Source organism: Ascaphus truei, chromosome 2 (assembly GCF_040206685.1).
Source record: "Ascaphus truei isolate aAscTru1 chromosome 2, aAscTru1.hap1, whole genome shotgun sequence".
Taxonomy (NCBI): domain Eukaryota; kingdom Metazoa; phylum Chordata; class Amphibia; order Anura; family Ascaphidae; genus Ascaphus; species Ascaphus truei.
In genome coordinates, this window is record NC_134484.1 from 8,142,683 (window position 1) to 8,169,371 (window position 26,689).

At 53.3% G+C, this 26,689-nt stretch overlaps 2 protein-coding genes across 2 annotated transcripts in view; one reads left to right on the forward strand and one right to left on the reverse strand.

The window, feature by feature from the left end:
- Window positions 1-26,689, reverse strand: part of ARHGAP39 (Rho GTPase activating protein 39) — a 346,600-nt gene that overhangs the window by 61,804 nt on the left and 258,107 nt on the right. Inside the window, exon 6 of the mRNA XM_075581235.1 lies at window positions 2,182-2,255. Within this exon, the coding sequence (XP_075437350.1) occupies window positions 2,182-2,255 (74 nt within the window). The remainder of the gene's footprint in view (window positions 1-2,181; window positions 2,256-26,689) is intronic.
- The window catches only part of LOC142475500 (fucolectin-6-like), a 406,232-nt gene continuing 395,664 nt past the window's right edge, over window positions 16,122-26,689 (forward strand). The window contains exon 1 of the mRNA XM_075581357.1: window positions 16,122-16,125. The gene's annotated coding sequence lies outside the window, so the exon portion shown is untranslated. The remainder of the gene's footprint in view (window positions 16,126-26,689) is intronic.

Genomic DNA, 26,689 nt, shown 5'->3' on the forward strand with positions numbered 1-26,689 from the left:
GGGAGCTTTAAACTTTGCCCAGATACCGGCAACCCACCTGGAGGTCTGTATCTCTGGACGCAGGGGGTCCTCAGAGCTTAAAAGAATGGGGTTCAGCTCGTGAGACCCCCCTGTTTCAATCCTATGTTAAACAATAATTAAAAAAAAGCATGAATTGCTCCTTTAATACTGTAAAACAAAGCATACAAAAAATAAATCTGACGGTGAGCTTTGCGTGGGTTTTGACTCAAATTTGCCTTGTTTCTGAAAGTTTGTTCAAAAGTTCAACGTGAGCTTCCGAACAAAACTTCCAGTCTGCAAAAGCTTGTATTCGGAGCCCGAGAATCCTTACCCATAACCCTCTGCTGCTGCCAGAGCAGCCGGCTACAAGTCTGCCTGGCAGTGAAGAGGCTAAAATACCTCTACTTATAGCAAGTCATTCAATGATCTAACACAGGACACCGCACACTACCCCAAGAGCCAGAACAGGCTGGCGAAGTGCTACATTAACACTGCGTTAGAGAGATGGGAGGAGGGGGGATACTGGAGGTTAGTCCCACAAACGTAGACATAAGACAAGCAATGCTGCTTGTGCACACTGTCGGCTGCGCGGAAACGGGCGCCCTCCAATGTCTGGGCTGGCGCCACTCTTTGCGTTAACGGGCTTCTCCCAGCTCAAACATCCCAGTCTCTCCCAGGTCATAGAGCACTATAAAGCATCAACTATTTCTCATGCAAATGTCTACCATGTGTGTGTAATTGTTGGTTGCCATAATTATAACACACTAACCCTACACTAATAATACCCTAAATTCACAATGTCCCAGTTGTCTGCAATTGACCAGGATAGAACATTGCATGTAAATGTATTGATTCAGTGGAATCTGGAGAAAGTCCGCCTCTTGGTTTACTTATATGGCAGGTACCACTGGCCTCATTAAGTCCCATTCACCGTTTACCTAACCGGGGATGGCCCCTTTGGATACGCAGGACATGCCAACCGGTTCCATTGATTGGTAGTAAAATAACATTAAGAAATGACACCCCAGTGAATTCCAGTTAAATGATTTGCAGCGACTGCTGCATGATGTGCACAATGCATCATTTAGCATCTCTGCACAGGGGCTTTAGGAACAGCCCGTGCTCAGGATTGTTCAAAGTCCTTTATTTGTACATGTCCTGGTTTCATTTTAGCTCTTTACCTGCCGCTAAGACAGGGGCGCTCAACTCCAGTCCTCAAGGTCCCCCAACAGGTCAGGTTTTCAGGATATGCCTGCTTCAGCACAGGTGGCTCAGTCAAAACACAGAGCTTCTGATTGAGCCACCTGTGCTGAAGGGATAATCTGAAAACCTGACCTGTTTGGGGGGGCTTGAGGACTGGCGTTGGCCCCTCCCCCTTGTGTACACCGTGCTGGGCTGTAACCCGATATCCGCTTCACCAGCCCACCCCTGGCACGGAGAAGCTTTTCCCCCTGTCCTTCCAACGCCCCGTAAGGAAAGCTGTAGGGGCTTCCTGCGGGGTCCCAGCTCGTGCAGACTTTGCCCGAAGTCCTTGCAGATTAGGGGACAGCTGCACATTAAGCGCAGTGACTTTGTGCGCGGAGAAAACGCGCAGACTGTGCCCGAAGTCCTTACAGATTAGGGGACAGATGGACATTAAGCGCATTGACTGTGCGCGGAGAAAACGTGCAGACTGTGCCCGAAGTCCTTGCAGATTAGGGGACAGCTGCACATTAAGCGCAGTGACTGTGTGTGCGGAGAAAACGCGCAGACTGTGCCCGAAGTCCTTGCAGATTAGGGGACCGCTGGACATTAAGCGCAGTGACTGTGCGCGGAGAAAACGCGCAGACTGTGCCCGAAGTCCTTGCAGATTAGGGGACCGCTGGACATTAAGCGCAGTGACTGTGTGCGGAGAAACCTTGCAGAGTTTCTCAAAAGGCTTACATGGGAAATGTAAAAAAGGGCAGAATCCTTACGGACTGCTCCCCAGCTGACTGGGCCGTATTACCGGGCTGTACGACCGGGGTGATGGATTTGCACAACACTTTGCTACACCCGGGACCTTAGCCATGGCTACATGGGCGTGATGTTGGTCCATGAAAAGGTATCGCAACAAGCATCAAAACTACTCCCCTCTGAGTCCAACACAGGTACCAGAACCAGGCATTCGTAATATTAGAACAAGGGTAACGGGATAAATACCTTTTTCGCTCCCATCAAGGCTGCTTTCTGAAGCTTCCGGTGGCAATACTTTGCATACGCGCTGATTGCCACCCCTTAAAAGAAAGAAAGAACAACTGTTAGAGATGTAAGAGCGTTAAAAGGAACGACACGGAATATACAGAACATAAGATCCCCGTCTGATGCAGAAATGTCACTCGCTTTGCACCTTGAGCCCCGCGGGGCTCCTGCTTCTTGCCGGAGCGGCAGGGCCCTCCCTTGGTTCGAGCTGCCAGCTGAAGTCTCCTGTGAATTGAGGGCTGCCAGTACACGCGTGTGCTACGGTAATCTGACAGCCAGGTGACGGACATGCATGCAGGAATCATAGCAGAAAGGGCTGGGAAGCAGGTGACGGGAATACATTGTGTGGTACTGTTAAAACCTCAAGCAACAATGAACTTCAGAATACTAATCTATGCCACGGTATAATGACGCGGCTTCTACACACACAGCACATACAGGCAGATACAGCAAACATGTCTGCATCAAGAGGCAGCGGCAGCATTATACAGGATATTGTACACACTCAATTACAAGTCTTGTGCTGTGTGTCATATAAACATGTACAGTATCACACACACACACACACACACACACACACACACACACACACACACACACACACACACACACACACACACACACACACACAGACACAGACACAGACACAGACACACACACACACACACACACACACACTTCTAATTGAATCTGCTTCTCTTTGATTGAAAGGTACATTCAGAAGAAGGTGTTCCCCTGCAGATGGGGCTTCTCCCCGCGGTGTAACCCCGCCCTACACGTTTGCTATCAGTGCACGCGAGGCTAGCACAGAACACGCGAGGCTAGCACAGAGCACGCGAGGCTAGCACAGAGCACGCGCGGCTAGCACAGAGCACGCGCGGCTAGCACAGAGCACGCGCGGCTAGCACAGAGCACGCGCGGCTAGCACAGAGCACGCGAGGCTAGCACAGAGCACGCGAGGCTAGCACAGTGCACGCGAGGCTAGCACAGAGCACGCGAGGCTAGCACAGAGCACGCGAGGCTAGCACAGAGCACGCGAGGCTAGCACAGAGCACGCGAGGCTAGCACAGAGCACGCGAGGCTAGCACAGAACACGCGAGGCTAGCACAGAACACGCGAGGCTAGCACAGAACACGCGAGGCTAGCACAGAACACGCGAGGCTAGCACAGAACACGCGAGGCTAGCACAGAACACGCGAGGCTAGCACAGAACACGCGAGGCTAGCACAGAACACGCGAGGCTAGCACAGAGCACGCGAGGCTAGCACAGAGCACGCGAGGCTAGCACAGAACACGCGAGGCTAGCACAGAGCACGCGAGGCTAGCACAGAGCACGCGAGGCTAGCACAGAGCACGCGAGGCTAGCACAGTGCACGCGAGGCTAGCACAGAGCACGCGAGGCTAGCACAGAGCACGCGAGGCTAGCACAGAGCACGCGAGGCTAGCACAGAGCACGCGAGGCTAGCACAGAGCACGCGAGGCTAGCACAGAACACGCGAGGCTAGCACAGAACACGCGAGGCTAGCACAGAACACGCGAGGCTAGCACAGAACACGCGAGGCTAGCACAGAACACGCGAGGCTAGCACAGAACACGCGAGGCTAGCACAGAACACGCGAGGCTAGCACAGAACACGCGAGGCTAGCACAGAACACGCGAGGCTAGCACAGAACACGCGAGGCTAGCACAGAACACGCGAGGCTAGCACAGAACACGCGAGGCTAGCACAGAACACGCGAGGCTAGCACAGAACACGCGAGGCTAGCACAGAGCACGCGAGGCTAGCACAGAACACGCGAGGCTAGCACAGAACACGCGAGGCTAGCACAGAACACGCGAGGCTAGCACAGAACACGCGAGGCTAGCACAGAACACGCGAGGCTAGCACAGAACACGCGAGGCTAGCACAGAACACGCGAGGCTAGCACAGAACACGCGAGGCTAGCACAGAACACGCGAGGCTAGCACAGAACACGCGAGGCTAGCACAGAACACGCTGCTTTTATCCTGATTAGTGTAACTTATCTATTAATAGTTTAGCTTTGATTTCCTGCCACAAGCAATCTCATTAAACTCTATGTAAGTGCTGTGCTTTAACCAGGGCGCTCAACCCCCCCCCACCCCCACCCCCACCCACAGGTCAGGTTTTCAGGATATCCCTGCTTCAGCACAGGTGGCTCAATCAGTCCCTGCTTCAGCACAGGTGGCTCAATCAGTCCCTGCTTCAGCACAGGTGGCTCAATCAGTCCCTGCTTCAGCACAGGTGGCTCAATCAGGGGCTCAGTCTTTGAGCCACCTGTAAGCTGGGTTATCCTGAAAACCTGACCTGCTGGGAGGGGGGAGGGGGATTGAGGATTGGAGGATTGGAGTTGAGCCCCTTTGCTTTAAACATGTGCAGTTCCCATAACTGAATTGGTGGACGTAACGTGCCACGTAGTGCGCCAGTCCCTGTAACGTACCACGTAGTGCGCCAGTACCTGTAACGTACCACATAGTGTGCCAGTCCCTGTAACATGCCACGTAGTGCGCCACTCCCTGTAACATGCCACGTTGTGCGCCAGTCCCTGTAACGTACCACGTAGTGTGCAAGTCCCTGTAACATGCCACGTAGTGTGCCAGTCCCTGTAACGTACCACGTAGTGCGCCAGTCTCTGTAACATGCCACGTAGTGCGCCAGTCCCTGTAACATACCATGTTGTGTGCCAGACCCTGTAACGTGCCACGTAGTGCGCCAGTCCCTGTAACGTACCACGTAGTGTGCCAGTCCCTGTAACATGCCACGTAGTGCACCAGTCCCTGTAACATACCACGTAGTGCGCCAGTACCTGTAACGTGCCACGTAATGTGCCAGTCCCTGTAACATACCACGTAGTGCGCCAGTCCCTGTAACATGCCACGTAGTGCGCCAGTCCCTGTAACGTGCCACGTAGTGCGCCAGTCCCTGTAACGTACCACGTAGTGTGCCAGTCCCTGTAACATGCCACGTAGTGCGCCAGTCCCTGTAACATACCAGCGTAAAGTACATCTGCAGAGCACTGAAGTGGTTAAAGCAACAGCTCATTGCTGTGTGGGGCGGGAGGGTTCGCATTATCAGAACCAAAGGAAAGTCTCCTGTTGAATCGGGCTAAAAGTTCTGAGATGTTTTTTTACCAGAGGTCAGCTGAGTCATCTACCCAACACCACGGCGCCATCTACCCCAACACCACGGCGCCATCAACCCCAACACCACAGCGCCATCTACCCAACACCACAGCGCCATCTACCCCAACACCACAGCGCCATCTACCCAACACCACAGCGCCATCTACCCCAACACCACGGCGCCATCCACCCAACACCACGGCGCCATCTACCCCAACACCACAGCGCCATCTACCCCAACACCACAGCGCCATCTACCCCAACACCACGGCGCCATCTCCCCCAACACCACAGCGCCATCTACCCCAACACCACAGCGCCATCTACCCCAAAACCACAGCGCCATCTACCCCAACACCACACCGCCATCTACCCCTACACCACAGCGCCATTAGCCAACACCACAGCGCCATCTACCCCAACACCACAGCGTCATCTACCCCAACACCACAGCGCCATCTACCCCAACACCACAGCGCCATCTACCCCAACACCACAGCGCCATCTACCCCAACAACACAGCGCCATCTACCCCAACACCACAGCGCCATCTACCCCAACACCACAGCGCCATCTACCCCAACACCACAGCGCCATCTACCCCAACACCACAGCGCCATCTACCCCAACACCACAGCGCCATCTACCCCAACACCACAGCGCCATCTACCCCACCACCACAGCGCCATCTACCCCAACACCACAGCGCCATCTACCCCAACACCACAGCGCCATCTACCCCAACACCACAGCGCCATCTACCCCAACACCACAGCGCCATCGACCCCAACACCACAGAGCCATCGACCCCAACACCACAGCGCCATCTACCCAAACACCACAGCGCCATCTACCCAACACAACAGCGCCATCTACCCCAACACCACAGCGCCATCTACCCAACACCACAGCTCCATCTACCCCAACACCACAGCGCCATCTACCCAACACCATCTACCCCGACACCACGGCGCCATCTACCCTAACACCACGGCGCCATCTACCCCAACATCACGGCGCCATCTACCCAAACACCACGGCGCCATCTACCCCAACACCACGGCGCCATCTACCCCAACACCACGGCGCCATCTACCCCAACACCACGGCGCCATCTACCCCAACACCACGGCGCCATCTCCCCCAACACCAAGGCGCCATTTACCCCAACACCACGGCGCCATCTACCACAACCCCACAGCGCCATCTACCCCAAAACCAAAGCGCCATCTACCTCAAAACCACAGCGCCATCTACCCCAAAACCACAGCGCCATCTACCCCAAAACCACAGCGCCATCTACCCCAAAACCACAGCGCCATCTACCCCAAAACCACAGCGCCATCTACCCCAACATCACAGCGCCATCTACCCCTACACCACAGTGCCATCTACCCCAACACCACAGTGCCATCTACCCCAACACCACAGTGCCATCTACCCCAACACCACAGTGCCAGTTACCCCAACTGCCACATAGGATGCATTTGTTTTTTTTAGTCTGGTAAAAAATAAATGAATGAATATTCCCTGAGCTGGAAGAAGTGCGGATCAGGCTTGGGAGCCGCAACATTCAGAAAACATGTGATAAAAGGCGGAAGGAGCGGATCAGTGAGTAACGGCACGGACTCTGGCACGGAGTGGGAAGCAGGGGAAGGAGCGGGTCAGTGAGTAACGACACGGACTCTGGCACGGAGTTTGAAGCAGGGGAAGGAGCGGCTCAGTGAGTAACGACACGGACTCTGGCACGGAGTGGGAAGCAGGGGAAGGAGCGGGTCAGTGAGTAACGACACGGACTCTGGCACGGAGTGGGAAGCAGGGGAAGGAGCGGGTCAGTGAGTAACGGCACGGACTCTGGCACGGAGTGGGAAGCAGGGGAAGGAGCGGGTCAGTGAGTAACGACACGGACTCTGGCACGGAGTGGGTAGCAGGGGAAGGAGCGGGTCAGTGAGTAACGGCACGGACTCTGGCACGGAGTGGGAAGCAGGGGAAGGAGCGGGTCAGTGAGTAACGACACGGACTCTGGCACGGAGTGTGAAGCAGGGGAAGGAGCGGGTCAGTGAGTAACGACACGGATTCTGGCACGGAGTGTGAAGCAGGGGAAGGAGCGGGTCAGTGAGTAACAGCACGGACTCTGGCACGGAGTGGGAAGCAGGGGAAGGAGCGGGTCAGTGAGTAACGACACGGACTCTGGCACGGAGTGTGAAGCAGGGGAAGGAGCGGGTCAGTGAGTAACAACACGGACTCTGGCACGGAGTGGGAAGCAGGGGAAGGAGCGGGTCAGTGAGTAACGACACGGACTCTGGCACGGAGTGTGAAGCAGGGGAAGGAGCGGGTCAGTAAGTAACGACACGGACTCTGGCACGGAGTGTGAAGCAGGGGAAGGAGCGGGTCAGTGAGTAACGACACAGACTCTGGTACGGAGTGGGAAGCAGGGGAAGGAGCGGGTCAGTGAGTAACAGCACGGACTCTGGCACGGAGTGGGAAGCAGGGGAAGGAGCGGGTCAGTGAGTAACGACACGGACTCTGGCACGGAGTGTGAAGCAGGGGAAGGAGCGGGTCAGTGAGTAACGACACGGACTCTGGCACGGAGTGTGAAGCAGGGGAAGGAGCGGGTCAGTGAGTAACGACACGGACTCTGGCACGGAGTGTGAAGCAGGGGAAGGAGCGGGTCAGTGAGTAACGACACGGACTCTGACACGGAGTGGGAAGCAGGGGAAGGAGCGGGTCAGTGAGTAACGGCACGGACTCTGGCACGGAGTGTGAAGCAGGGGGTCAGTGAGTAACGACACGGACTATGGCACGGAGTGGGAAGCAGGGGAAGGAGCGGCTCAGTGAGTAACGACACGGACTCTGGCACGGAGTGGGAAGCAGGGGAAGGAGCGGGTCAGTGAGTAACGACACGGACTCTGGCACGGAGTGGGAAGCAGGGGAAGGAGCGGCTCAGTGAGTAACGACACGGACTCTGGCACGGAGTGGGAAGCAGGGGAAGGAGCGGGTCAGTGAGTAACGACACAGACTCAGGCACGGAGTGTGAAACAGGGGAAGGAGCGGGTCAGTGAGTAACGGCACGGACTCTGGCACGGAGTGGGAAGCAGGGGAAGGAGCGGGTCAGTGAGTAACGACACGGACTCTGGCACGGAGTGTGAAGCAGGGGAAGGAGCGGGTCAGTGAGTAACGACACGGACTCTGGCACGGAGTGGGAAGCAGGGGAAGGAGCGGGTCAGTGAGTAACGACACGGACTCTGGCACGGAGTGTGAAGCAGGGGAAGGAGCGGCTCAGTGAGTAACGACACGGACTCTGGCACGGAGTGAAGCAGGGGAAGGAGCGGGTCAGTGAGTAACGACACGGACTCTGACACGGAGTGGGAAGCAGGGGAAGGAGCGGGTCAGTGAGTAACGGCACGGACTCTGGCACGGAGTGTGAAGCAGGGGGTCAGTGAGTAACGGCACGGACTCTGGCACGGAGTGGGAAGCAGGGGAAGGAGCGGGTCAGTGAGTAACGACACGGACTCTGGCACGGAGTGGGAAGCAGGGGAAGGAGCGGGTCAGTAAGTAACGACACGGACTCTGGCACGGAGTGGGAAGCAGGGGAAGGAACGGCTCAGTGAGTAACGACACGGACTCTGGCACGGAGTGGGAAGCAGGGGAAGGAGCGGGTCAGTGAGTAACGACACAGACTCAGGCACGGAGTGTGAAGCAGGGGAAGGAGCGGGTCAGTGAGTAACGGCACGGACTCTGGCACGGAGTGGGAAGCAGGGGAAGGAGCGGGTCAGTGAGTAACGACACGGACTCTGGCACGGAGTGTGAAGCAGGGGAAGGAGCGGCTCAGTGAGTAACGACACGAACTCTGGCACGGAGTGGGAAGCAGGGGAAGGAGCGGGTCAGTGAGTAACGGCACAGACTCAGGTACGGAGTGGGAAGCAGGGGAAGGAGCGGGTCAGTGAGTAACGGCACGGACTTTGGCACGGAGTGGGAAGCAGGGGAAGGAGCGGGTCAGTGAGTAACGACACGGACTCTGGCACGGAGTGTGAAGCAGGGGAAGGAGCGGGTCAGTGAGTAACGACACAGACTCTGGCACGGAGTGGGAAGCAGGGGAAGGAGCGGGTCAGTGAGTAACGACACGGACTCTGGCACGGAGTGGGAAGCAGGGGAAGGAGCGGGTCAGTGAGTAACGGCACAGACTCTGGCACGGAGTGGGAAGCAGGGGAAGGAGCGGGTCAGTGAGTAACGGCACGGACTCTGGCACGGAGTGGGAAGCAGGGGAAGGAGCGGGTCAGTGAGTAACGACACGGACTCTGGCACGGAGTGGGAAGCAGGGGAAGGGGCGGGTCAGTGAGTAACGGCACGGACTCTGGCACGGAGTGGGAAGCAGGGGAAGGAGCGGGTCAGTGAGTAACGACACGGACTCTGGCACGGAGTGGGAAGCAGGGGAAGGAGCGGGTCAGTGAGTAACGGCACGGACTCTGGCACGGAGTGTGAAGCAGGGGAAGGAGCGGCTCAGTGAGTAACGACACGGACTCTGGCACGGAGTGGGAAGCAGGGGAAGGAGCGGGTCAGTGAGTAACGGCACGGACTCTGGCACGGAGTGTGAAGCAGGGGAAGGAGCGGCTCAGTGAGTAACGACACGAACTCTGGCACGGAGTGGGAAGCAGGGGAAGGAGCGGGTCAGTGAGTAACGGCACAGACTCAGGTACGGAGTGGGAAGCAGGGGAAGGAGCGGGTCAGTGAGTAACGGCACGGACTCTGGCACGGAGTGGGAAGCAGGGGAAGGAGCGGGTCAGTGAGTAACGACACGGACTCTGGCACGGAGTGTGAAGCAGGGGAAGGAGCGGGTCAGTGAGTAACGACACAGACTCTGGCACGGAGTGGGAAGCAGGGGAAGGAGCGGGTCAGTGAGTAACGACACGGACTCTGGCACGGAGTGGGAAGCAGGGGAAGGAGCGGGTCAGTGAGTAACGGCACAGACTCTGGCACGGAGTGGGAAGCAGGGGAAGGAGCGGGTCAGTGAGTAACGGCACGGACTCTGGCATGGAGTGGGAAGCAGGGGAAGGAGCGGGTCAGTGAGTAACGACACGGACTCTGGCACGGAGTGGGAAGCAGGGGAAGGAGCGGGTCAGTGAGTAACGGCACGGACTCTGGCACGGAGTGGGAAGCAGGGGAAGGAGCGGGTCAGTGAGTAACGGCACGGACTCAGGTACGGAGTGTGAAGCAGGGGAAGGAGCGGCTCAGTGAGTAACGACACGGACTCTGGCACGGAGTGGGAAGCAGGGGAAGGAGCGGGTCAATGAGTAACGACACGGACTCTGGCACGGAGTGTGAAGCAGGGGAAGGAGCGGGTCAGTGAGTAACGGCACGGACTCTGGCACGGAGTGGGAAGCAGGGGAAGGAGCGGGTCAGTGAGTAACGACACGGACTCTGGCACGGAGTGGGAAGCAGGGGAAGGAGCGGCTCGGTGAGTAACGACACAGACTCTGGCACGGAGTGGGAAGCAGGGGAAGGAGCGGGTCAGTGAGTAATGGCACGGACTCTGGCACGGAGTGGGAAGCAGGGGAAGGAGCGGGTCAGTGAGTAACGGCACGGACTCTGGCACGGAGTGGGAAGCAGGGGAAGGAGCGGGTCGGTGAGTAACGGCACGGACTCTGGCACGGAGTGGGAAGCAGGGGAAGGAGCGGGTCAGTGAGTAACGACACGGACTCTGGCACGGAGTGGGAAGCAGGGGAAGGAGCGGGTCGGTGAGTAACGACACGGACTCTGGCACGGAGTGGGAAGCAGGGGAAGGAGCGGCTCAGTGAGTAACGGCATGGACTCTGGCACGGAGTGGGAAGCAGGGGAAGGAGCGGGTCAGTGAGTAACGACACGGACTCTGGCACGGAGTGGGAAGCAGGGGAAGGAGCGGGTCAGTGAGTAACGGCACGGACTCTGGCACGGAGTGGGAAGCAGGGGAAGGAGCGGGTCAGTGAGTAACGGCACGGACTCAGGTACGGAGTGTGAAGCAGGGGAAGGAGCGGCTCAGTGAGTAACGACACGGACTCTGGCACGGAGTGGGAAGCAGGGGAAGGAGCGGGTCAGTGAGTAACGGCACGTACTCTGGCACGGAGTGGGAAGCAGGGGAAGGAGCGGGTCAGTGAGTAACGACACGGACTCTGGCACGGAGTGGGAAGCAGGGGAAGGAGCGGGTCAGTGAGTAACGGCACGGACTCTGGCACGGAGTGGGAAGCACGGGAAGGAGCGGCTCAGTGAGTAACGACACGGACTCTGGCACGGAGTGGGAAGCAGGGGAAGGAGCGGGTCAGTGAGTAACGGCACGGACTCAGGTACGGAGTGTGAAGCAGGGGAAGGAGCGGGTCAGTGAGTAACGACACGGACTCTGGCACGGAGTGGGAAGCAGGGGAAGGAGCGGCTCAGTGAGTAACGACACGGACTCTGGCACGGAGTGGGAAGCAGGGGAAGGAGCGGGTCAGTGAGTAACGACACGGACTCTGGCACGGAGTGGGAAGCAGGGGAAGGAGCGGCTCGGTGAGTAACGACACAGACTCTGGCACGGAGTGGGAAGCAGGGGAAGGAGCGGGTCAGTGAGTAACGGCACGGACTCTGGCACGGAGTGGGAAGCAGGGGAAGGAGCGGCTCAGTGAGTAACAACACGGACTCTGGCACGGAGTTTGCAGCAGGGGAAGGAGCGGGTCAGTGAGTAACGGCACGGACTCTGGCACCGAGTGGGAAGCAGGGGAAGGAGCGGGTCAGTGAGTAACGGCACGGACTCTGGCACAGAGTGGGAAGCAGGGGAAGGAGCGGGTCAGTGAGTAACGGCACGGACTCTGGCACGGAGTGGGAAGCAGGGGAAGGAGCGGGTCAGTGAGTAACGACACGGACTCTGGCACGGAGTGGGAAGCAGGGGAAGGAGCGGGTCAGTGAGTAACGGCACAGACTCTGGCACGGAGTGGGAAGCAGGGGAAGGAGCGGGTCAGTGAGTAACGGCACGGACTCTGGCACGGAGTGGGAAGCAGGGGAAGGAGCGGGTCGGTGAGTAACGGCACGGACTCTGGCACGGAGTGGGAAGCAGGGGAAGGAGCGGGTCAGTGAGTAACGACACGGACTCTGGCACGGAGTGGGAAGCAGGGGAAGGAGCGGGTCGGTGAGTAACGACACGGACTCTGGCACGGAGTGGGAAGCAGGGGAAGGAGCGGCTCAGTGAGTAACGGCATGGACTCTGGCACGGAGTGGGAAGCAGGGGAAGGAGCGGGTCAGTGAGTAACGACACGGACTCTGGCACGGAGTGGGAAGCAGGGGAAGGAGCGGGTCAGTGAGTAACGGCACGGACTCTGGCACGGAGTGGGAAGCAGGGGAAGGAGCGGCTCAGTGAGTAACGACACGGACTCTGGCACGGAGTGGGAAGCAGGGGAAGGAGCGGGTCAGTGAGTAACGGCACGGACTCTGGCACGGAGTGTGAAGCAGGGGAAGGAGCGGGTCAGTGAGTAACGGCACGGACTCTGGCATGGAGTGGGAAGCAGGGGAAGGAGCGGGTCAGTGAGTAACGGCACGGACTCTGGCACGGAGTGTGAAGCAGGGGGTCAGTGAGTAACGGCACGGACTCTGGCACGGAGTGGGAAGCAGGGGAAGGAGCGGGTCAGTGAGTAACGACACGGACTCTGGCACGGAGTGGGAAGCAGGGGAAGGAGCGGGTCAGTGAGTAACGACACGGACTCTGGCACGGAGTGTGAAGCAGGGGAAGGAGCGGGTCAGTGAGTAACGACACGGACTCTGGCACAGAGTGGGAAGCAGGGGAAGGAGCGGGTCAGTGAGTAACGACACGGACTCTGGCACGGAGTGTGAAGCAGGGAAAGGAGCGGGTCAGTGAGTAACGACACGGACTCTGGCACAGAGTGGGAAGCAGGGGAAGGAGCGGGTCAGTGAGTAACGACACGGACTCTGGCACGGAGTGGGAAGCAGGGGAAGGAGCGGCTCAGTGAGTAACGACACGGACTCTGGCACGGAGTGTGAAGCAGGGGAAGGAGCGGGTCAGTGAGTAACGACACGGACTCTGGCACGGAGTGTGAAGCAGGGGAAGGAGCGGGTCAGTGAGTAACAGCACGGACTCTGGCACGGAGTGGGAAGCAGGGGGTCAGTGAGTAACGGCACGGACTCAGGCACGGAGTGTGAAGCAGGGGAAGGAGCGGGTCAGTGAGTAACGACACGGACTCTGGCACGGAGTGTGAAGCAGGGGAAGGAGCGGGTCAGTGAGTAACGACACGGACTCTGGCACGGAGTGGGAAGCAGGGGAAGGAGCGGGTCAGTGAGTAACAGCACGGACTCTGGCACGGAGTGGGAAGCAGGGGAAGGAGCGGGTCAGTGAGTAACGGCACGGACTCTGGCACGGAGTGTGAAGCAGGGGAAGGAGCGGGTCAGTGAGTAACGACACGGACTCTGGCACGGAGTGGGAAGGAGCGGGTCAGTGAGTAACGGCACGGACTCTGGCACGGACTCTGGCACGGAGTGTGAAGCAGGGGAAGGAGCGGGTCAGTGAGTAACAGCACGGACTCTGGCACGGAGTGGGAAGCAGGGGAAGGAGCGGGTCAGTGAGTAACGACACGGACTCTGGCACGGAGTTTGCAGCAGGGGAAGGAGCGGGTCAGTGAGTAACGGCACGGACTCTGGCACGGAGTGGGAAGCAGGGGAAGGAGCGGGTTAGTGAGTAACGACACGGAATCTGGCACGGAGTGTGAAGCAGGGGAAGGAGCGGGTCAGTGAGTAACAGCACGGACTCTGGCACGGAGTGTGAAGCAGGGGAAGGAGCGGGTCAGTGAGTAACGGCACAGACTCTGGTACGGAGTGGGAAGCAGGGGAAGGGGCGGCTCAGTGAGTAACGATACGGACTCTGGCACGGAGTGGGAAGCAGGGGAAGGAGCGGGTCAGTGAGTAACGACAGACTCTGGCACGGAGTGGGAAGCAGGGGAAGGAGCGGGTCAGTGAGTAACGACACGGACTCTGGCACTGACTGTGAAGCAGGGGAAGGGGCGGCTCAGTGAGTAACGACACGGACTCTGGCACGGAGTGGGAAGCAGGGGAAGGAGCGGGTCAGTGAGTAACGACACGAACTCTGGCACGGAGTGGGAAGCAGGGGAAGGAGCGGCTCAGTGAGTAACGACACGGACTCTGGCACGGAGTGGGAAGCAGGGGAAGGAGCGGGTCAGTGAGTAACGGCACGGACTCTGGCACGGAGTGTGAAGCAGGGGAAGGAGCGGGTCAGTGAGTAACGACACGGACTCTGGCACGGAGTGGGAAGGAGCGGGTCAGTGAGTAACGGCACGGACTCTGGCACGGACTCTGGCACGGAGTGGGAAGCAGGGGAAGGAGCGGCTCAGTGAGTAACGACACTGACTCTGGCACGGAGTGGGAAGCAGGGGAACCTGGTTCAATTCCCGGCTCCTTGTGACCTTGGGCACAGTCACTTTATCTCCCTGTGCCTCAGGCACCAAAAACATAGATTGTAAGCTCCACGGGGCAGGGACCTGTGCCTGCAAAATGTCTCTGTAAAGCGCTGCGTACAACAAGCTGCGCTGTACAAGAACATGCTATTATTATAAAATATATATATTTTTAAAAACAACATTTTGTCATGGACTGCACATACTCCAATTCTCAGCATCAATAAGCACATTACGATAGAAATGTCCCTAAGCTTCTCTGTGCTGCGTACAGCCGGGTGCTAATATGTATGTCCACACGCAGAACACGCAGATGTATGGTTTAAGCACTGCCCAAGTGTTACAGGCAGAGACCTGTAGGGATGGGCTGCACCTCCTTTGATGGAGGCTCCTTGCTGTGTGTCGGGCTTAGAAAGCAAGTCGCTCTAACAAAAGGTTAGCAAAAAGCAATGGCCTTCTAGTGCCATTACTGTAGATGGGACACATACATGCAGTGTAGGCTAAAGATCATTGTACTATACAGTGTGAGAACCTCATGCAAGAGGCTGAACAGTACATGTGGGATAGTGCACAGCGCCAGAAGAAACCATTTACCGTAGGGTGATTCTAACAATGACATTGGATTGTTTAATCCCTTTGTAGACTAGAAAAGCACAAATCAAAATAAATCATCCCTCATAGTGAGCGACAGCTTCTCCTTTCATCTGCTCGCGTGTAAAAACTCACAAACAGCCCCCCATGAGATATTACATCTAATTCACAAGTGGCAGCAGCCTGACATTCTCCGGCATTTTGGGAACAGATGGCTTTTTAACCAGAGTAGACGCGATGAGCCACATTTAGAGGAACGCACACCCGAAGTGAGTCACCGGGAAATAGTACAGGCGGCAAAATATCTCTGCTACGCGCGTACCTTCCCAGGATATGCATTACAGTGACGATATATATAAAAAAAAGGATAAATACATGCACAATACACTCAATAAGCAAGTATAGATAAAGTATCTGCTGTCTAAATCTAGCATAGGTTGAACGTGATGGGCGCGTGTCTTATTTCAACCTCATGTACGATGTAACAATACGAAACAGAAAGAGAATGGCAGGAGAGATGGGAGCCAGGGAAACAGAAAACATGGCGGTAAAGATGTCTGAGGTTCCATTTCCTATTATTGCTGAAGGCGGAGAAGTGGACAGGGATTGCTGAAGCAGTGGAGGACGGCTCTTACCGTACAAGGAGAGAAGCGTTGCTGTGAGAGAGGATTGTGCAGCTGGGACGTTCCCTCCGGAGACATTATTCTGTAACGCCTCAATGGTGGAACATTCTCCCAGCAGAGAATTAGGCAGAACACCGCATGCTTTGGATGACATTGCGTTCACGTCAGAGCTCGTACACACGTGCGCAGAACACTTCACTTTACTTTTCTTTGACTTTGTCAGGTGGCACCATATTTCTGTAGGTGTTTACTTAATGACCGTTTACATATAATAGAAATCTTGACCTCTGTTCAACACAGTGAGAAGTGGGGGAGCGCACAGTGAGAAGTGGGGGAGCGCACAGTGAGAAGTGGGGGAGCGCACAGTGAGAAGTGGGGGAACGCACAGTGAGAAGTGGGGGAACGCACAGTGAGACATGCGGGAGCGCACAGTGAGAAGTGGGGGAACGCACAGTGAGAAGTGGGGGAGCGCACAGTGAGAAGTGGGGGAGCGCACAGTGAGAAGTGGGGGAGTGCACAGTGAGAAATGGGGGAGCGCACAGTGAGAAGTGGGGGAGCGCACAGTGAGAAGTGGGGGAACGCACAGTGAGAAGTGGGGGAACGCACAGTGAGAAGTGGGGGAACGCACAGTGAAGTGGGGGGACGCACAGTGAGAAGTGGGGGAGCGCACAGTGAGAAGTGGGGGAACGCACAGTGAAGTGGGGGAACGCACAGTGAGAAGTGGGGGAACGCACAGTGAGAAGTGGGGGAACGCACAGTGAAGTGGGGGGACGCACAGTGAGACGTGCGGGAGCGCACAGTGAGAAGTGGGGGAGCCCACAGTGATAAGTGGGGGAGCGCACAGTGAGAAGTGGGGGAGTGTAACAGGGGATTTATCCCTGTTCAGGAAATGTGCCTCTAATCCAGCAGTGTGGTGGTTAACTGCTGGTAGTCAATTAACCAACACCACCTGGCTGATTAGGTTTGTTAGAAAAGCCTGCCTTTGAGACAGGAAGTGAGATTGTTCCTGAATCTCACAAATTGTGGGACTGACCATAGGAACATGTGTCTTGAGCTGCAGAGGGACTAGACTGCATGCTGCCAGCAAGACACAGGGGAAAGTACTTCTAAACCTGGATCCTGACATTGCCTTATCGCTCAAAGGTGTGGACACCAGAAGAACAAAGAAGCCTTTCCCTACAAGAAACAGTCTCCATTGCATACCTCTGCACATGTCCTCTTAACTAGCAACTCCATTGAGTGGAAAAAGTGCAGAGAGACAGCTTCAAGAGCGGAAAACTCAAAGGGCTGTTTTTAAACACTCTGCAACTGTTGCCATACAGGCTGCCTACAATAAGAGGAGCACCCGACACAAGGGAAATCTCATGACTGCGCGCGCAGTAAAAAGACTATACTTGAAAAAAGTCCTCCTCGAGCGACTGAGGAGTGCTGATCTCAAGCACCTTCGGGAGGAGACACGAATAAACTGGAGAAAGGGCTCCAATCCCAGCGGGACTGAGGGTTCTCTTCCTCCATCCACTGTCATTCAAGTCACAGAGATATCTAGAATGAGAGTGGAAGGATGGGCTTTGGCCGTGGCAAGCCCGAGCTTCCCACAAACAGGGGAGGTATGTGACAGGGGATTTATCCCTGTTCAGGAAATGTGCCTCTAATCCAAAAGTGTGGTGGTTAACTGCTGGTAGTCAATTAACCAACACCACCTGGGTGATTAGGATTGTTAGAAAAGCCTGCCTTTGAGACAGGAAGTGAGATTGTTCCTGAATCTCACAAATTGTGGGACTGACCATAGGAACAGGTGTCTTGAGCTGCAGAAGGACTAGACTGCACGATGCCAGTAAGACACAGGGGGAAGTACTTCTAAACCTGGATCCTGACATTGCCTTATCGCCCAAAGGTGTGGACACCAGAAGAACAAAGAAGCCTTCCCCTACAAGAAACAGTCTCCATTGCATACCTCTGCACATGTCCTCTTACAGGGAGCTGTAACAGGGGACTTATCCCTGTTCAGTAATGTGCCTTTAATCTAGCAGCGCGGTAGTTAATTACTAAACACCACCTGCCTGATTAGATTGTTTACAAAAACCTGTCTGTTCAGACAGGAAGTGACTCTCCTTAGCTCTGACTGAGAGCTGAACTTTGGAGAGACAGAGCAGAGGTTCTTGAGTCCCAGGAGAGACTGACCAAAAGAAACCCAGATCTCTGGAGCTGACCAGTCTTGAGCTCTGCACAGCAGAGCTGATTTCGAGACACAGGGAAAACTACTACACCTGAAGCTGAACCAGGAAGTGAGAAGATTTTCCCTCCAAGAAACAGATAAGACTTTTATTCTTAAGAGACTGCTTATATCTGCATTATTTCATGCTATATGTTTTTGGGCTGCGAGAAATGCTTGACTAAGGGAGATGTGAATTATTGCATAGTGTTTCACTAGAAATACTCCCAAGTGAAACATATGGTGCCCGAGGTGGGACAAGAGGTGTCTTTGTAGTTAAAAAGGACCGGAGATTTTTATGTGAAATTTTTTTTTTATGCTTTTTGCCTACAAACAGTTTGAGAAAAAAAAAAAAAAACCTCATGCAGCAGAGATCGGAATTAAAGGGATACACACCACTGAAACCACACTGCACTGAAACTTACAAAAACCCAGAAGAGACTGCTGAAGTAGCTAAACCTTAATTTGCCTATCACAAAGTGTAATATGGTCATTGAAATAGGGGGTTTGCCTTTCAGGCATAGTCAGGGTTCAAGAAGTGAGTCAGCCCTGGAAAAGGGATAGGTGTTTGTTGTTTTCAAAAGTTTCGCTGAAGCAGTGAATACAGATGGTGACCCACGAGTGGTACTGATTTTGCAAATAAAGGTTGCCACACCGCATAGGACTACCAGCTGTGAATGGAGTATATGCAGAAAAGTGTGAACATTGATACAAGAATGTGCTGAAGCAGGGGAATTTTTAGCAAACAAATGCTGAGTGTAAAATTGCCCTATAGGGGAAAAAGTGATTTCTGAACGGTGTAAAAGGTTTTTCAAAACCAATTGCTGAATGTTGAGTCACCCTGCCGGGAATGAAAGAAATAGTCAACTGCAAAGAATGTTTTTTTTCTGCAAGTAAAAAAGTCTGCCTATATATATCTTGGGAGCAAAAACAGACACCCAAAGTGTGAAGTGTGAATGCCATAATACCCAAAGATGAGACTGAAAATTACTGAACTCAGGCAGAAAACCAAATTCTGATGCTGAAGCGGGGAGATTGCACCCTGCAAGAAAATGGTGTAAAGCAAATAGACTTTTGTACCTAGCAACTGCACAACTTGTATACCTGATGAGAGAAAATGCATGCACAGTACTGCTGATATTGTAAAATTACCCAAGAAAGAAAAGTCTACAGAGATGCCTGTGAGAGCTACGACCTCTACAAGCAAAATATGCCCATCTGTAGGACTACCACAATTGGGGGTTCTAGCAAATACAGTGGCAACAGCTGCAATAGCGCCTCCTGAGGTCAGGAAGAAAATTACACATGATAGCCTAAAAATGGAGGACAAGATGCAGCGTTCCTGTAATGAACCCTACCCCACGGAAGAGTGGCCCTTCCAGTCCAATAAAGAGGAAGACATCTCTTATGGGGAACCCGAACCGAGTCAACCCTACAAAACACCCCAAGAATGGTGAGGGTGCCTTAAAATCGGCACGAACAGAAAAGACTGCTCCCTTTGATGACGAATATGATCAACAGGAGACAGAGCGGGAGCAGCAGATCACCCAATATTTCTGTCAGCTAAAGCAACTGCAAGAAAAGCCTGGCGTATATAATGAAGCTGCTAAAATTTCAAATGAAGATGAAGACCCCAATATCCCTGAAGGGACGGTGTCATCCAAATTAAAAAGGCGGAAAAAGAAAAGCAGTTCTTCACTTACCGTGGAAGGAACAGACACGTCCGCAGATCCTGTGGAGGAAAAGGGGGACCGAGTTGCCCTGCAGCCTAGAGAAAATGGAGAATTCGTCCCACGGTTAACCGAATATCCAGAGGGCCCAAGGCAGAAGTCGTGTAGCCCAAAGAAGTGTCTGTCCGGTGCCAACAGTGAGGTACCCTCAACCAGTCATCCCAGGGAAGCGGAGCCGGAACCAGTGAGTGACGATCTCTTGACCAGCCCTGAAGACGCCCTGAAAATTGCCAGGCATGACTGTGATCTGCTCTGTGAAGAATTAGGAAGAGAGAGAAAAAATAATGCTGAGCTACAGAAAAATAACGTGAGGCTACAAAAAGATGTGCTCACAATTTACTCTTTAGCCAGGACAGAATTGGACGATCTCAAGACTGAGCTAGATACTGCAAAGGCTACTATTTCCGTCATGGATGAAAAGCAGAGCCAATCTGATAAAATGGTGGCTACGCTAAAGCGGAAGTATGAGGAGGCACTGAAGCAGATGACAGTCTTCCAGCAAGAGGTTCACACTCTTCGTATAGAGCTGAATGCCTCACAACAGGAGGTCAACAGTGTCCGGATAGAAGTGGACGTATCTCAGAAAGAGGTTCAGACACTCCGCAGAGCACTTGATGCCTCACATCATGAGACCAACAGCTGCCGCACAGACCTGGAAGTTTCCAGAAAGGAACTACACAGTCTCACTGAGGAGCTGGACATTGCTAAAGAAACTATTGGTAATCTTGAAACAGATCTCAAAGTCTCTCAGAAGGAGCTTCAGACCCTCAACCTAGAGAAGGAAGTCTCACGCCAGGAGATTGTCATTCTCAAAGCAGATGTGCGTAAATGGAAGGAGGACTGCAAAGAAGCCCTGAAGAATACAGAGACTGAAAAAGGAGAAAGTTCAAGATTAAAAAGAGAAAACTTAAAACTGAAAGAAGAAAATTTTCAGTTAACAGAAGAAGTCAAGGAAAAATGTGACGCAGAGCACCGACTGCAGAACCAAATGCAAGGTCTGCGTACACACCTCCAGTATGCTGAGGAGAAGCAGCAAACGCTACAGGAAGAAAAACTGCAAGCTGCTAAAGAGGTACAAGCGCTGCAGGAACGTCTGAATACCCAGTACGTCCCCACAGAGCAGTATGAGGAGCTAAAGGCCACGCTGCATGTCTTCAGAGCATCGTTGGAAGCGGAGCTTCCATACCAGGTGACTCTGTATGAGAGGGAGCGTGAGAAGGCTCAGAAACTGAAGCAGAGAGACTGTTCCATTCCCTTGAGTCAGTACACCAAGGAGAAAACAGACACAGCGGCAACCTTGACGACACAAATTACAGAGCTCCAGAATATGAAGGAGACTCTGATACAGATTCCTCCAATACGGAAAAAGGTATTGGCTCTGCCCAAGCACCAGTATCCAACAGTAACTAATGCCCGTAAGGACAAGGGTACAGTGTGAGTTGGGGACTCCACGCAACTTCAAAACAAAATTACGAAGTTTGAGCCACCAAAGAAAGCACTAGCCAAACCTACAGCTGCCCAACAGGCAACAAACAGAGGTAGGAGTGCAGAATCAAAGCCAGAAGAATCCTTAGCTGAAGAAGCTGAACTGGTGACTCCGTGGTGTGGAGAAGCTGCAGAAAGACCACTTCAAGAGCAGAAAACTCTAAGGGCTAGTCCTAACTGCTCTACAACTGTTGCCATACAATTTGTCTACTAAAAGAGGAGTGCCCGATGCAACAGAAATCTCAAGACCGCGCACGCGATAAAAAGACTTTACGTGGAAAAAGTCCTCCTCGAGCGACTGAGGAGTGCTGATCTCAAGCATCTTCGGGAGGAGACAAAAATAAACTGGAGAAAGGGCTCCAATCCCAGCGGGACAGAGGGTTCTCTTCCTCCATCCACTCTCATTCAAGTCACAGAAAGATCTCGAATGAGAGTGGAAGGATGGGCTTTGGCCGTGGTAAGCCTGAGCTTCCCACAAACAGGGGAGGTATGTAACAGGGGACTTATCCCTGTTCAGTAATGTGCCTTTAATCTAGCAGCGCGGTAGTTAATTACTAAATACCACCTGCCTGATTAGATTGTTTACAAAAACCTGTCTGTTCAGACAGGAAGTGACTCTCCTTAGCTCTGACTGAGAGCTGACCTTTGGAGAGACAGAGCAGAGGTTCTTGAGTCCCAGGAGAGACTGACCAAAAGAAACCCAGATCTCTGGAGCTGACCAGTCTTGAGCTCTGCACAGCAGAGCTGATTTCAAGACACAGGGAAAACTACTACACCTGAAGTTGAACCAGGAAGTGAGAAGATTTTCCCTCCAAGAAACAGATAAGACTTTTATTCTTAAGAGACTGCTTATATCTGCTTATTTCATGCTATATGTTTTTGGGCTGCGAGAAATGCTTGACTAAGGGAGATGTGAATTATTGCATAGTGTTTCACTAGAAATACTCCCAAGTGAATAGAAGCTTTGTTCCCCCCCCCTGTGTTTGGAAGGATTTCCTGATGAAAAGGAAAAAGCACAATAAAGCCTTATTATAATTTCACATTATAAACGTCACCAAGTTGTGTACCTCTGTGAACGTCCGTCTACAGGAGCGCACAGTGAGAAGTGGGGGGAGCGCACCGTGAGAAGTGGGGGAGCGCACCGTGAGAAGTGGGGGAGCGCACCGTGAGAAGTGGGGGAGCGCACCGTGAGAAGTGGGGGAGCGCACATTGTGAAGTGGGGGAGCGCACAGTGAGAAGTGGGGGAGCGCACAGTGAGAAGTGAGGGAGCGCACAGTGCGAAGTGGGGGAGCGCACAGTGAGAAGTGGGGGAGCGCACAGTGAGACGTGGGGGAACGCACAGTGAGACGTGGGGGAACGCACAGTGAGACGTGGGGGAACGCACAGTGAGACGTGGGGGTACGCACAGTGAGACGTGGGGGAACGCACAGTGAGAAGTGGGGGAACACACAGTGAGAAGTGGGGGAACGCACAGTAAGAAGTGGGGGAACGCACATTTAACAACAATTCAAGTGAAGCAAATCGTGTGGTGTGTCACTTCATAACACAAAGCGGGATTGAATGTTATGCAGTGTTCGAATACGAGTACATCATACTTTTGGGGGAAACATGATTGATTAAGTTAAGATTTCAAGTCATGCTCCATTTTTAACCCCATCACTACAGGGGATGCTGGTAACAGGAATGCCTTCCCGTACTGTCAGGGTAATACAATCAGTTAGAAGCTCCCTCTACAAAGTAATACGGGCGAGTGACATTCAGTGATGAATTCAGGGGAAGCTGAAGCTTTTACTATTTCACAGCTGAGTAATTCAAGTCTTCCACCAGCCTGCTCTTTACAAGACAAATGACTATTAGTCCCAGGGATGAGTCCTGCTGTCCGCCTTGTTTAGATTGTCCTTTCTACATGATCAAATGCTTCAGAACTTGTAAACACTGACAAACCTCTGTGGTTAAGCGACCGCGCCGATCAATAACGCCAAGGCAAGTCACTGGTGTATCTCAGACAGAGTTTTCTCTGCTTCATCATCCCGGCTTTATAAGAAACACGTCATGAATAAAATATGTAATTAGACTTTCTAGGTCCTCGCCTTATTCCTTTCACTGCATTGTTTTTCCCCTTTGTGAAACCTGCACGGGGATACTTATTTAATTTACAGTAAGGTATTGGAGGATATCCAACAAACTGGCAAGAAAATGCCCTTAGGACCTCCTGTTTGCCAGAGTGAAACACTTTGCCATACCAATGTTCTGTTAGGAAGAGTTGACAGGAAGTTCCTTGGCAGCCATATTGATTTTTAATTCACCTTGGGGAACATTTTCAAGATAGATTACTGTATCTAGGCAAGTAAACTCTGTATTTTAAAGGTCTTACAATGATCGCACCCAGGGACATACATCAGTTTCCTTTATCATCTCATTACAAAGTAATGCTCACCATGAAGCCTCTTTTCCGCCCTACATACATCTCCGTTTTGACATGTTGCTATACCCCTGGTTGTCTGCTCATATCTTTCTCTCCTTCACCTATCTGTATTACTCCCTCACACTCTATACACCAGCCAACTGGTCTTGCCACCTTTAAATCAAATCTAAAATCACCGCTTCTGAATAAAGCGTTTCACTGGCCTGGACTTCTGGACGGCTCTTACTGTGGTATCTGTAAGTCTCCCAACATCTCACTTTGATGGTAAGTTCCCAAGGGCAGGGAATATATATATATCAGAGCGTTCATGGAGCTGGATTGAGGCTGTGTTTGCTTGTAGACTGCATCCCAAGCAGAGACACAGAGCACTTTCTGTGCATCGATCAGAAGATGAACTTATACTGGTGAACCGAACAGGAATATCGATTATCTGTTGGTGTGATTCAGGACTGTGTTACCTTGTTGGCGGTGATTATTATCACAAATTGCTTGAATTACTAATATTTTTGTGAGTGTTCTTAATCCCTCTCCCAATCCTTTTTTTAACATTAAATGTACTTTTTTACGCTATGGGTCGTGCGTATATATACATACAGTGGTCAACAAATCACCAAAAAATCTACTCGGCGAACAAAAAAAATCTACTCGCCACCTAGTACCACATATGTGCTGCTTTGGCCAATAGGAGCTCGCCACGATGCTAAATCAACTCGCTCGGGGCGAGCAAATGTATAGGTTTGTCGAACACTGTATACATATATATACACACACACTGCATATATATACCGTATATAACACCTCTTATGTGCCAGGGCCGGGAAATCCATAGCCAGGGACACTAGGTTACAGGCTCCCCCTGGTGAAATCCCTCACGTCCTGGAAACAATAGTCCTGTTCCTGCAGTAGCAGGGAAGGTGAGAAAGGACCACCATCCCCAGTCACTGCAACCAGTAAGTCACACTTACTATCGGCTCATCCCTGGCAGTACACGACATCCTGGAGAGCCTAGTATACACAGGTCTTGTCTGAGCGGTTACCACGTGCGTCTGCTGGGTGTGATAGCTGCATCCAGCCACACCACACGCGGCAACCTTTGAAGCTGGTCTCCTCCCCCTGGTGGATTCTGGAGTCCCGGGGACAGGTACAAAGGCGTGGATTTGGCTGCAAAATCAGAGCTTGCTTTTTGCATCCTCTGCACGCGGTTCTCCTGATTTTGGCGGGTGCCGCATCTCGGATTCAGGACCCTCCTCAGGGACCCTGAATTCACTTCAGTGCATGTTGGGAGTTCCAATTTGGGGGTGCTCTTTTTCCAAGCAGCCACACTGGCTGGTCATACTCTGCATGCACTGTTCACCTCCTCCTCCGCAGGTGGGTATTCCCAGATTGGGGGTGCTGTCGAAAACCACTCTCAGTTTCTCTGGCTTTGCATCTGATTCCCATGCTGTGCTTAAAAGCTGTGTTAACAGCGAGCATTATCTTATAAGGGTTCCATGTAAAATGGATTTCAGACAAAAGGTGACATGGTGTGCTCATTTGCATGTCATCTCCCAGAATCCCTTGCTGCAGTGAAAGCACTGTATGATATATATATATATATATATATATATATATATATATATATATATATATATATACACATAAATATATATACAAGAAAGTCATATTGTTGACAGTGTATCCAGCACTGTACATAGAATTGTGTCGGCCCCGCGGGCCCCTTCCTTGCAGTTTACCATTTATTTTGGTTCCCGAGGCCCAGACAGAGCCTCCTTCCCGAAACTGGTATCACCCCGCGGCTGAAGAACGCCAAATCATGAACGCCAAGGGATTTGGGCTCTAAAGCAATGAAAGTGGCCGCCCAAGAGACGCGAGTTGTTGTTTTATATAAGATATGGGCAGGGGTTTCGGGGGGTGAATTGCGTTAATTTCCAGGCTCCGGGCCACCCCCTGCTTCCCGCGGTGGGTGTGCAGTTTAAAACTCCCAGACACGTGAGCCAATAGGAAGACACGAGGGATGATGTCACGGCTTCCTATTGGGCGTGTAGCGTGGGACATTTAAGCCATTATTTCTATATCCCCAGCTAGCCCAGCTGGGGCTGCTACCGGCCACCCCTTCCCCAGGTAAGCATCCTGGGAAGCAGGGGGTCCCCGGAGCGGAAACCAGCGCAGTTCAGCTCCAGAGACCCCTGCATCAAACCATGTCCATTTCTTTTCCTTAAAATGTCGCTTAGACAACTGCTTCAATGGGTCAGACAGAAAAGACCCCCACATCCCAAAAACAGTGTGAGCAGCTGCAGAACATCCAAGACTAAGCAGTGCTAAGACACAATGCATCTTACAGTCCCTTCAATAGCACATTAACGTACCGTTATTCTGTGCAATGACTCCTCAAAGCTCCACACCGATAATGTTTTAACCGCCCTTCCTGTCATGTGCATAAGGGAGAAGGAGCGGCTGAGTGAGTAAAGACACTGACTGGCACTGAGTGTGAAGCAGGGGAACCTGGGAGAAGGAGCGGCTGAGTGAGTAAAGACAATGACTGGCACTGAGTGTGAAGCAGGCGAAGCAGCGGCTCAGTGAGTAAAGACACTGACTAGCACTGAGTGTGAAGCAGGGGAACCTGGGAGAAGCAGCGGCTCAGTGAGTAAAGACGCTGACTGGCACTGAGTGTGAAGCAGGGGAATCTGGGAGAAGGAGCGGCTCAGTGAGTAAAGACACTGACTGGCAGTGAGTGTGAAGCAGGCGAAGGAGCGGCTCAGTGAGTAACGACACTGACTGGTACTGAGTGTGAAGCAGGGGAACCTGGGAGAAGGAGCGGCTCAGTGAGACACTGACTG